This window comes from Bubalus bubalis, chromosome 1, assembly GCF_019923935.1.
Source record: "Bubalus bubalis isolate 160015118507 breed Murrah chromosome 1, NDDB_SH_1, whole genome shotgun sequence".
In the NCBI taxonomy this organism is placed as follows: Eukaryota; Metazoa; Chordata; class Mammalia; order Artiodactyla; family Bovidae; genus Bubalus; species Bubalus bubalis.
The window spans coordinates 133,255,225-133,268,245 of record NC_059157.1 but is presented as its reverse complement, the minus strand read 5'-3'; the positions used below and the strand labels follow the sequence as shown (position 1 = coordinate 133,268,245).

The 13,021-nt window shown below is 34.2% G+C and overlaps 1 protein-coding gene across 5 annotated transcripts in view; it reads left to right on the top strand.

Moving 5' to 3' along the window:
• The window catches only part of PIK3CA (phosphatidylinositol-4,5-bisphosphate 3-kinase catalytic subunit alpha), an 88,902-nt gene that overhangs the window by 61,796 nt on the left and 14,085 nt on the right, over window positions 1-13,021 (top strand). For all 5 annotated transcript variants that reach the window (XM_006054301.4, XM_044944501.2, XM_044944502.2 and 2 more), the window contains 8 exons: window positions 915-1,020; window positions 1,487-1,639; window positions 1,736-1,870; window positions 8,799-8,923; window positions 9,809-9,890; window positions 10,651-10,815; window positions 11,028-11,131; window positions 12,143-12,314. In XM_006054301.4, the coding sequence (XP_006054363.1) occupies window positions 915-1,020; window positions 1,487-1,639; window positions 1,736-1,870; window positions 8,799-8,923; window positions 9,809-9,890; window positions 10,651-10,815; window positions 11,028-11,131; window positions 12,143-12,314 (1,042 nt within the window). The remainder of the gene's footprint in view (window positions 1-914; window positions 1,021-1,486; window positions 1,640-1,735; window positions 1,871-8,798; window positions 8,924-9,808; window positions 9,891-10,650; window positions 10,816-11,027; window positions 11,132-12,142; window positions 12,315-13,021) is intronic.

Here is a 13,021-nt window from a genome sequence, read left to right as displayed (position 1 = left end):
TAGTTTCCTTTTTCTATTTCCATTTTCTATAAGTGAATTTGTTTTTATTTTTACCAAAGTATAGCACAAATGCATAAAATTATACAAATCATGATTGTGTAGTTCAGTGAATTATCACAACATGAATACCTATATAACCACTATGCTGGTCAAGAATTAGAACATTTACCCACGTTCCAAAAACCCCTCCTCAACTCCTTCCCAATCCATTAATCTTCTCTCCTCCCCAGAGGTAACTGTTCTAATGCTATTAGTTTTGGTTGTTTCTAAATTTTATATAAATGGACTCAAGGAGTTGATATTCTTTTGTTCCTAGCTTCTTACAGTCAATATTATGTTTATAAGATTTCATCTATATTGTAAATAACTAGCATTCATTTCCATTGATATACAGTATGCCATTATATGACCATACTACCATTTATCTATTTACTGTTAGACATTTGGATTTTTTTTGAAGTTTGGAGATACTATATATAATTCTGTTAGCATTCTGTTCAGGATTGCATACATTTGTGTGGTTTTATACCTAGAAATGGAGCCTAGTTATGGATCAGTTTTAGTAGATTATGGTTTCCAAATTGGTTGTACAAATTACACCTCCCCTAGCATGTATGAGATTTTCTGTTAATGCACATCCTTACCACCCCTTAGTATCATCAGTCTTTATCGTTTTAGCCATTCTCTTTTCTAGTGTTATCTTTTTATTTTTGCATTTTCTGGATGACAGATGATACTGACTACTCTTTCATGTCTATTAGCCATTTAGATTTGATCTTGTAAAGTTTCTGTTCCAGTCTCTGAGCTGGTTTTCCTTTGATTTATCTTTCTCTTAGTGATTTATAGGAATCATTTATATAGTCTGGATAAAGTCTTTTTTGGTAAATTCTTTTTTTCTTTAAAATTGTTCATAGGTGGAATGAATGGCTGAATTACGATATATACATTCCTGATCTTCCTCGTGCTGCTCGACTTTGCCTTTCCATTTGTTCTGTTAAAGGCCGAAAGGGTGCTAAAGAGGTAAAGTATCAGAAAGAATGGTAATATTCACTCCTAAAAACCCCTGAATATACTGCTGATTGAATTTTTCAAGAAATGGATATTTTTTCCCTTACTTAAAAATTAATAAATCAAACATTTAAAAATAATATATTTATTTAAAGAAGAATAACTTAGTAGAGCTTCCAGAATTTATTTTATGATGAATATGTCCTCAGTTCATACTGATAAAACTTTTAATGTGCACAGTGACTACACGTAAATATGTCTTGCTTGCTTTGATTCATATTTCCCATTTATAATTTTAAAAATATGTGTACTTTCAAATGGGGAAAATGAAACTACACTTGGAAAAAAATTAATGTGACTTGTTATAGATACAATTTAAAGGCAGTTGTTGAATTCTCCTTTCTGGCAAAGAAAAGTATTTTGAAATGCGTTTTATAATTTAATCTACAGAATAGTGAACATTTTTCTGTTTCTTAAGGAACACTGTCCATTGGCCTGGGGAAATATAAACTTGTTTGATTACACAGATACTCTAGTATCTGGAAAAATGGCTTTGAATCTTTGGCCAGTACCTCATGGACTAGAAGATTTGCTGAACCCTATTGGTGTTACTGGATCAAATCCAAATAAAGTAAGCTTTTTATTATCATAAATTAGATTTTTTTTCTTTTTTATGTGTGTGACAGTCAGGTATAATATGTATAATAACTTTTGTTCCATTTCTTAGGAAACTCCATGTTTAGAGTTGGAGTTTGACTGGTTCAGCAGTGTGGTAAAGTTTCCCGATATGTCAGTGATTGAAGAGCATGCCAATTGGTCTGTATCCCGTGAAGCAGGATTTAGTTATTCTCATGCAGGACTGGTAAGGCAAATCACAGAGTTTTCCTTAAGTATCAGTCATAATCAGTGCATTTGCATACCTGCTTTTACTCTTTGAACGGAAAAGGTTTCATGTGTTTTAGTTACACTGACATCAGTATTACAGGCTCTAGAACAGTATTGCAATAGAATACAATTCTGTATGCTAATATTTTTTCTGCAGTCTGCTTCTTAGTTTAGCCTGCATCGTTTAACAAATATTTTATTTAATACTGACTACACATATATATTTACTATACAATAGGTTGTTGTCCAGTCACCCAACCATGTCCAATTCTTTGTGACTCCATAGACTGCAGCATGCCAGGTCTCCCTGTCCCTCACCTTCTCCTGAAGCTTGCCAAAGTTCAAGTCCCTTGCATCGGTGATGCTATCCAGCCATCTTATCCTCTGATGCCCTCTTCTCCTTCTGCCCTCAATCTTTCCCATCATCAGGGATTTTTCCAATTAGTCGGATCTTCACATCAGGTGACCAAAATGCTAGGGCTTCATCTTCAGCATCAGTCCTTCCAATGAGTTTTCAGGATTGATTTCCTTAAGATTGACTGGTTTGATCACCTTACTGTCCAAGGGACTCTCAGGATCTTTTCCAGCACAACAGTTTGAAGGCATAATTCTTTGGTGCTCTGCCTTCTTTACGGTCCAGCTCTCACAACCGTACATGACCACTGGGAAGACTATAGCCTTGACTAGACGAAACTTTGTCAGCAGAGTGATGTCTCCACTTTTCAACACACTGTCTAAGTTTGTCATAACTTATCTTCCAAGGAGCAAGCATCTTAGTTTCATGGCTGCAGTCACCATCTGCAGTGATTTTGGAGCCCCCAAAAATAATGTCTGTCACTGTTTCCATTGTTGCCCCATCTATTTGCCATGAAGTGAGGGGACCAGATGCCATCAGCTTAGTTTTCTGAATGTTGAGCTTTAAGCCAACTTTTTCACTCTCCTCTTTCACTTTTATCAAGAGGCTCTTTAGTTCTTCTTCGCTTTCTGCCATAAGGGTGGTGTCATCTGCATATCTGAGGTTATTGATATTTCTCCCGGCTATCTTGATTCCAGCTTGTGCTTCTTCCAGCCCAGCATTTCTCATGATGTACTCTGCATATAAATTAAAGAAGCAGGGTGACAATATACAGCCTTGACGTACTCCTTTTCCTATTTGGAACCAGTCTGTTGTTCCATGTCCAGTTCTAACTGTTGCTTCCTGACCTGCATACAGGTTTCTAAAGAGGCAGGTCAGGTGGTCTGGTATTCCCATCTCTTGAAGAATTTTCCACAGTTTGTTGTGATCCACACAGTCCAAGGCTTTGGCATAGTCAATAAAGCAGAAGTTGATGTTTTTCTGGAACTCTATTGCTTTTTCGATGATCCAACAGATGTTGGCAGTTTGATCTCTGGTTCCTCTGCCTTTTCTAAATCCAGCTTGAACATCTGGAAGTTCACAGTTCACATACTGTTGAAGCCTGGCTTGGAGAATCTTGAGCATTACTAGCGTGTGAGATGAGTGCAATTGTGCAGTAGTTTGAGCATTCTTTGGCATTGCCTTTCTTTGGGGTTGGAATGAAAACTGACCTTTTCCAGTCCTGTGGCCACTGCTGAGTTTTCCAAATTTGCTAGCATATTGAGTGCAGCACTTTCACAGCATCATCTTTCAGGATTTGAAATAGCTCAACGGGAATTCCTTCACCTCCACTAGCTTTGTTTGTAGTGATGCTTCCTAAGGCCCACTTGACTTCACATTCCAGGATGTCTGGCTCTAGGTGAGTGATCACACCATCAAGATTATCTGGGTCGTGAAGATCTTTTATGTATAGTTCTTCTGTGTATTCTTGCCACCTCTTCTTAGTATCTTCTGCTTCTGTTAGGTCCCTACCATTTCTGTCCTTTATTGTGCCCATCTTTGCATGACATGTTCTCTTGGTATCTCTAATTTTCTTGAAGAGATCTCTGATCTTTCCTTTTCTGTTGTTTTCCTCTATTTCTTTGCACTGATCACTGAGGAAAGCTTTCTTATCTCTCCTTACTATTCTTTGGAACTCTGCATTCAAATGGGTGTATCTTTCCTTTTTTCCTTTGCCTTTTGCTTCTCTTCTTTTCACAGCTATTTGTAAGGCCATCCCATCCACTAGTTTTATTGACCACAGTGCTTCATAAGGTCCACTTGACTTCACACTCTAGAATGTCTGGCTGTGAGTGACAGATCACACCATTGTAGTTATCTGGTTCATTAAGATCTTTCTTGTACAGTTCTTCCATGTATTGTTTCCGTCTCTACTTGATCTTGACACAGTAGGTACCAGGTAATAAAGTTGTGACCTGAAGAGACCTCTACTGTTTATACAGTGTGCTGGTGAAAATAGGCCTGAGACTGGTAAAAGCAGAAATATAAGATTACAAATTATGCTGAGTGCCATAAAGGAAATAATAGTGTGTCAAGAATAACGAATTGTTTGGGGAGAAAGGATAGTGTACCTTGGGCGCAGGAGAGACCTCTCTGGGATAATAACTTTGAACTTGAAACCAAGATGTACGTGTGTTGTTAACTGGGCCTAGAAGCAGAGGAAATAGCATATCACAATAGTCTATACGGGACTTCCCTGGTTGCTCAGTGGTAAAGCACTCAAATGCCAGTGCAGGAGATGCAAGTTCGATCTCTGGGTTGGGAACATCCCTGGAGAAGGAGATGGCAATTCACTCCAGTTTTCTTGCCTAGGAAATCCCATGGACAAAGGAGCCTGGTGGGCCATAGTCCATGGGGTTGCAAAGGAGTTGGACATGACTTAGCAGCTAAACAACAACAATAACAACATAGTCTCTGCTAGAAAACAGTATATATAAAATGGAGTTTAAATATATCTGTTTGTCTGATCTTGGCTGTAGTTTTAGAACCAGAATGTAACTGGGTTAAAGGATCATAAACTCTCCCTTATTTTTCAAGGCAAAAGTGTCAGTACTGAGAGAAGAGAATATTTTTGTTCTTTGCTGTCTCTTTTCCCAGGTTCCTAATTTTTCACCTTTTTCTTTGGCCTAATTAAAGATTATAGATAGACCATTCAATGAATGTGGGTCCTGAAACATGCCTGCCCCCAGTAATAGTGCACCCAGAGGCAGTCTGGAATCCTACACTTAGAAACTTTATTAGTTTAACTTTATTATTAATAGTTGTGTTCTCAGTAAGGAGTTTATCAAACTTTTGTAAATGGAATAATAATAATAATAATAGTGATAGTAATCTTCCTGGCTGTGTACTTTCAAAGCTATGTACAAAATGTTTTGTTAAGTAGAAATTAATTTAAAATCATTTCTGAATTCTGTCATTTACTAAAAGTACAGTTAGCTTTTTTGACATTAAAAAAGGGATTCTCTTGCTTGAAAAATGTAACCACTACTTTGTACGTTTAATTCCTTGAATATATTTAACATGTATTAAGTGCTTACTATGTACTAAATGCCATTCCAATTACTTTTCACATATTACCTCATTTAATAAGTAGTCTCAATGAGGGTAGGTGCTATTTTAACTCTTATTTTACCAGAAAAGAAAAGGTTTAAGGAGTTTAAGTTATCCAGTATCACTGTTAAATAAGTATTAAGTCTTTTACTCTTAACCATTCTAACTTAGATAAACAGGATAATAAGCTTGATTCCTTAATTTTGAAATTAAGCATTTCTATAAAATGTCCATAACTCTATCCAATTAGTTATACCTATAAATTAACTGAATTACTAGAATTAGGTCACATACTTGAAAGCACATTTATTTCCTATTTTATTCATATGTTAGTCATTGAACTCAGTTTGCCACAGCCCATTTTAGCTTTTGAGTTTCCTTTTTGAGCAGTTCTAAGTTTTTTAAGGATTGATATTTTATGACATTTTCTTCCTAGAGAATTTTTTTTTATATCAAAGAAAAACTTTATTTTTGTAATAGAATAAAACTGATTCTATCTTTCAATTACCATTGTATCTATTGAAAACTTTCATAAACCTAAGATACAACAAAGGGATTCTTAGTTTTCTTGTATCTTAAGACATTTTACTATTTAATCATTATTCATTAATTAATTCCAACTATGCTAAAAAAATATATAATATGGAAATATAGAAGAATATAGAATAGAATAACTAGAAGGATGATACAGTAGTGAGGTGAAGCATCACTTTTACATCATCCTTCAGTCTTACTGCAATGCTCAATGTTTTCCGTCATCTTTCCAGATGGATAAAGAAGTCTGCAAGCACCATCTTTGTAGTTTTTTGTTTTGTTAGTTTTTAGGCTTTCATTGAACACTGTTAATAATTTAGAATTTTTCCCTTTCCACTCACAGTGACAAAGAGAAGAAAACTTGACAGAGAAAAATATTTCACAAGTATTAAATCAGAGTATGAATGCAAAGAAATGGATAATAGTGCTTTAAAGCAAAGTTTCTCAGCCTTAACACTGATGACATTTGGGGTCAAATATTCCTTTGCTGTAGGGACTGTCCTATTCATTACAGGATGTTTAGCAGCATCCCTGGCCTCTACACACTAGATGTCAGTAATATCACCACCACAGCTTGTAACAATCATAAATGTTATGTGTCCCAGCACTATCAGTGGTTCCTGGGAGGTGGATGGGACAAAATCACCCCAGTTGAGAACCACTACTCCAGACTTAAATGATGATGTTAAAATTGATCATATTAAGTGAAACATCAGGTGACACTATCCTAGATGAATTTTCTCAAACTCAAGAGACAGTGAGTGAACAGTGTATCTCCAAGGACAAAAAATGACTAACGCAAGTTAGTCATTCTGCAGGAATGACTTTATCACACAATATGTCTTAGTAAGAACCTGGACCACAAAAAAAATTTTAAAAATAAAAAAAACCTGGACACCACATCTTTTCCAGTATGCTTTTTAACTTTTATGATGTTGTGCACCAAAATTTACTTTGTAAGTAGCTAAATGCTACAGACAGTTGTGTATAAAAATAACTGGAAGGAAAAAATTAATGTAGAAAAGTTTTAACTCCTTGGATTGATTATTCTGACTGATATCTATAAGTATAAAAAATAGAAATGTTTTGCACTTACGAAGCAAAGAAGATGGTTATCCTCTCTTCAACAAAATTATGAGTCATCAAAGTTTTCAAAAGTATTTTGAAAATGCAAGTATGAGAAGAAAAACCAAAAGTAATAATAAGCTAGAACTTAGGAAATATGTATTTGAAATCTGGAATCAGTATTCACAAGATGGATATGTTTCAGGCTCACACAGGACAGTTGATTAGCAAGTTTGTTGCATTGAACATATGTTGCCCATTTTGGATTATAAATTTGGTTTTACTATGTTTAAATTCTTATTAAGATGTCTATTAAATTGTGTTTACCATATTTTATTCTTCTCTAAATTATTTTATATTAAAAACAAAAATAAGTAAAAGAACTAAGAGTCCATTGGAACCCAAATGATTAATGTTAATGACTTCTTTTTCTGATGAGTTGAAGATAAAGTATTTATTCTTTTACCTTGACTATTACAGTAGCTTCCTATCTGGTCTCCCACTTATCCCAGAGCAGCCAGAATAATAAAATTATAAAAGATAAATCAAGTATTAATAACAATATTTATCCTGTAAATAACTTTCACTAAAAGTAAAATCCAAACCTTTTACCCTGACCTGCAAATTTTACATGCTGTGACTATGACCTCCTTTCAGTCCTCTCCCTCATCTACTGGACTTCAGATGCACTGATCTTCACCAAACTCTTTCTGTCCGTGGGGCACTTTTGACTCTTTCCTTCTTCTGCGGTTATCTTTCCCTGGTCTTAGTGTGGATGGTTCTTTCTTGGCATTTGGATAACAAATTAATATGTTCTTAGAGGCCATTTCTGAACACTCAGTCTAAAGTAACCACCCCATCCTTCTCTGTCACATCACTCACAGCATCTGTCTATGTTGACTCTCCAATAGCTTTATTCATTTAATTTTCCACTATAATAGAGTCTCTGTTAATACAGGGTGTTTTACTATTTTCTGAGCCCAGCAGTAAGAATAGGACCAAATTACACAATCCATGTAGTAAACATTTGTTGAGTGAATATGTGTCAGTAATATTTTGTTATGCTGTTGGATAAATTAACAATATTTAAATATATAAAAACCAGGGGCTCCCCTGGTGGCTCAAATGATAAAAGAATCTGCGTGCAGTGCAGGAGACAAGACCTGGGTTTAATCCCTGGGTCAGGAAGGTTCCCTGGAGAAACAAATGGCTACCTACTCCAGTATTCTTGCCTGGGGAATTCTGTGGACAGATGAGCCTGAAAGGCTACAGTCCACAGGATCCAAAGAGTCAGACACAACTGAGTGACTAACACTTTGACTTCTTAAATAAAAACCAAGTAGCATGGATGTCTGCTTTCATCTTTAGCCATTAGGAATAAGTATAATCCATCTTAAATGGCATGTGTTTTTCATCATATATTAATGTGTTCATAGTTATTCATTATGTGGCTTATATATTTGTATTTAAAGGGAATAAATACATTACTTGGAATCTTGGAATTACACCAAAAGTTATGGTATTTTCATTTTAGTTTCCAAAATTCAGCATGCAGTATTTTAAAGTGGGTTGTTGTGTTTGTTTGTTTTTCCTGTTTTCCCCTTATTTTTACTTTTGAAATTGGAAAGCCTTGCGGTGATTATAAGGATATATTTAGGCAAGGGTTATGAAAGAATTTAAACGAGTTCTCCCCTATCCCTGAAAATAAAGTCTTATAATGAGAATAAACTTTTTCAACAGTTAATAATCAATGTAAAGGTTATTGAAAGTTAATCTTTTTTTGCAGATCACTCATAAATCGAGGGAGAGGGTTAGGAAATACGACAAAGAAAATTATATAAGATACTACTTTATTTTACAGAGTAACAGACTAGCTAGAGACAATGAATTAAGAGAAAATGATAAAGAACAGCTCCGAGCAATTTGTACACGAGATCCTCTATCTGAAATCACTGAGCAAGAGAAAGATTTTCTGTGGAGCCACAGGTAAGCGTTAAGATAGAGTCTCTGTTTCTTCTATTTCACAAGAAAGAACTGACTTTGGCTTGATCTTGCCATGTTTCTGTCATTACCTATTAAGAGTAAATAAAGCATAATTAATACTTTTTTTTATTATAAGCATTATCCTTTTTTAAATTATGGATGTAGATCAGTATTTCTAGAAAATCATGATGCATTAGTACTAAACTTGCAGATTAAAGGCTTTTTTAAAATTCTAAATCCTTAACATGACCTTTTCTTAGATTTGGTTTTTTGGTTTTGTTTTCAAATAAAATTTAAGATCCACCCCCTCAAAAAGTACCTGTAGTTTTAGACCCATTTAATTCTGATTTAGTTAGCCTAGATATTTTCCATTTTTAAGAGTTCCTTCCATTTTTCGTATTTTCTTATGCTTCCTGAAAGTAACAATGTAATGCCCTATTTTTACTTTTGAAGAAATTACCCTACAACTTGGTAAGTGTACATTGGTTTATTTAAATAAAGCTGCAGTGCATTTCTGCAGAAAGTTCATTTAAATGTAAGTTTTGTCCACTGACCACAGTAGAAGTGGGAACTCTTCCCATGGTTCATGATTAATAATAGAAACTATGTAAAGAATGTTATAAATTTATAATTTTTCCTAAGTAGTTGTCCTCCATTTGGATTTTCCTTTTGTCTTCCATGCCATTTATAACTGTCTCTAAATATATTTAGGTGCAGCTATAGTGTTAAACAAAGATTTGTTTTGATTTTAAGAAAGGCTAGTCATGGTAAGAAATTTTAAAAATGTTTGGAACTTCTTAGAGATTTCATAGTTGAAAATTTAGACATTTAGGTCTTTTGGATAACACGTAAGAATGTTTTTTGTTTTGTTTTGTCTTTTCCACATAGACACTATTGTGTAACTATCCCCGAAATTCTACCCAAATTGCTTCTGTCTGTTAAATGGAACTCTAGAGATGAAGTAGCTCAGGTAAATGCATGTTTGAAATTACTGAATAACTGTTGCACAAATTTGGTATGTCGTTCAAATTGTTTTCTCTCAGAAAATCTGTATAAGTGTAAGAGATGAAGTAGACTGTGTTTTAAATTAATTAATAATGATAATACAGATGGTCCTCAACTTACCATAGTTCAACTTAAGATTTTTTGACTTTACAGTCGTGAGAAAGTGATATGCATTCAGTGGAAACTATTTCAAATTTTGTATTTTGATCTTTCCTCAGGTTAGCAATATGTGGTAAAATAGTCTCTCCTGATACTGGGCAGCAGTAGTGAGCCACAGCTTCAGTCAGCCAGGTGATCATGAGGGTAAACAACCAGTATCCTTACAACTAGTCGGTACCCATGCAGCCGTAATAAAATAGGCTTTGTGTTAGATGGTTTCGCCCAACTGTGGGTTAATATAAGTGTTCTGAGAATGTTTAAGATAGTCTGAGTTAAGCGATGATGTTCAGTAGATTATGTGCTAAATGCATTGAGCTATTTTCAGCATATGATAAGCTTATCAAGACATAAGCCCATTGTAAGTCAAGGAAGATCTGTGTAGTAAAAAATACCGCTTACATAACTTTCACTGAAAAAATTAATTAGAATTAAACATTTTAAGCACTGAATTCATCAGGGGGGCTTTCATCTAATTTTACAGTGAGAAATTAAGACAATGTCTTAGAGGGTTCATTCACAACTATTTTTGCTTTTTAAATATAATTTATTATCTCACTCATACACAGATGTACTGCTTGGTAAAAGATTGGCCTCCAATCAAGCCTGAACAGGCTATGGAGCTTCTGGACTGCAATTACCCAGATCCTATGGTTCGAGGTTTTGCTGTTCGGTGCTTAGAAAAATATTTAACAGATGACAAACTTTCTCAGTACCTAATTCAGCTAGTACAGGTAAAATAATGTAAAATAGAAAAATAATGTTTTATTTTAAATCCGTGCAATTTGCAAAAAATGCTGTATTAGCTGGTTTTATACTTTTGTAAAAATCAGTTTTATCATCAAGAGTATTTTCTTCCTAAAAATTTTTTTCTTTAAATTCAGCAATGAAGAAACTTACACTGATTGATGTGGCTTTGCTTTTATGTATGTTTTTACTGACATAGGTACTAAAATATGAACAGTATTTGGATAACCTGCTTGTGAGATTTTTACTCAAAAAAGCGTTAACTAATCAAAGGATCGGTCACTTTTTCTTTTGGCATTTAAAGTAAGTCAAATTATTTTTCCATTTAATTCTTTATATAAATATTACTTGTATTCTAATGTATAATGTATACATGTATTAATGTATACTTCTGTATTACTTATCTACTATTGTTTTTGTTTATCCAGAAGAGTTTTCTATACTGAAAGTATATTGTACCATGAACTTTCTCAGCTTTTTCTCTTTAACATTAAATAAGCAGTAAAATTAAAACTAAATTTTATACAGGAATGAGAGCTGAAATATTTTTAAAGACTTTGATTCTACTTTAAGAAAAGTAAAATTTGCCAGGTCTAGATTAATGTTGCAATTGATTTCACTGTATGTGTGGGTTAAGATATTCCTTAACCACCCCCCAAAAAAAATCTTCCCTTGGAATTCAGAACAATAATGATGAAACCTTACTAGAAAATAAGATAATTAAGAACAAAGATATTTTGCAGAATTGATATATCTAATACACAAAGTTAGAGGTCATAAACCATGCACGTTTTTATAAATTCAGAAACAGGTTTATAATTAACATGGTTTTTTTTTTTAATATTAAATCAAAAATTGAATCTGGAAGCTAGGTTTAAAATAACTTAAATTCAGGCACAGTACAGAAAAGGGACATTATATGTCAGAAGAGTCAAATAGTGTTCACGGACCTCTTCATTCCCTCCCTGTTCGTTTTATTATTTTTCTGCCTGATTTCCTTTTTTCATGTTTATATATTTTGTGCTAAGACTAGTAAATGAAAGGTAATTGAAATAAACCTAAAATTCTAGATTTTTTAAAATTTATATTTTCAGGAACTACCTGAAACTCTTTAATTGTTTTGCTCCTAAATGATAGGCTTTATAATTAGTATGATTATATAATATTTTTTGAATTTAGAAAATGGGTTTTCTTATTTTCCTACAGAAGGTTCTGTGTATACTCATTTACAGTTCTCTCTCTCCCTCCCTCCCTGCCTCTTTCTCTCCCTCCCTTCCTCTCTTGCTCTCTCGTTCGCTTGCACTGGTCTTTTAGATCTGAGATGCACAATAAAACAGTTAGTCAGAGGTTTGGCCTGCTTTTGGAGTCCTATTGCCGTGCATGTGGGATGTATCTGAAGCACCTTAATAGGCAAGTTGAGGCTATGGAAAAGCTCATTAACTTGACTGACATTCTCAAACAAGAGAAGAAGGATGAAACACAAAAGGTATGGGACTCTTCAGTGTGTTTTTGAGACTCCTTCATTGCAATAGAGCAGAGTTATTTGAGAGCCCAGTATATATGCCTTAGAATTAGGCAGTTTAAGATTTTGATCCAAGCAATATAATGTTAGATACATTAGTCTCTTGAGATTCGTTTTCCTCATCTATAAAATGGGACTAATACATTCCTCATAGGGTTGATGTGAGAATTAAATCAAACCAGGTACACAAAGTACCTATCATAGTCCCTAGAACATGGAAGGTGCCCAGTAAATATTAGTTCCTTTCTCTTTACATTCCTTTCTCTTTTATATAGCCCTTTTTAATATTCTTTTCCATTATGGTTTATCACAACATACTGAATATAGTTCCCCATGCAATACATTAGGACCTTGTTGTTTAGCCCTAAGTGTTGAAATTGATTTTTCCTTACTCTGTGTCATTTCTTTTCCATTAGTAATGACCCTGAAAATGAGCGAAAAGAAATTTAGTTTCTGTATTTCTAAGCTTAAAATGGACTCAGTCACACAGTGAATAGTTCACACATTCAAGTCATCTGCAGTTATATAAAGGTTTCTCATAACCTTTTCCTCCTTCTTATCTATTTTTCAGTCCAACACAACCTACAGTAAAAAGTGAGATTATCCCTCACTTCTAGTGAATGAAAAAAAGAAAAGTCCAGTTTATTAGGTGGTCCCCAAAGGACAATGTA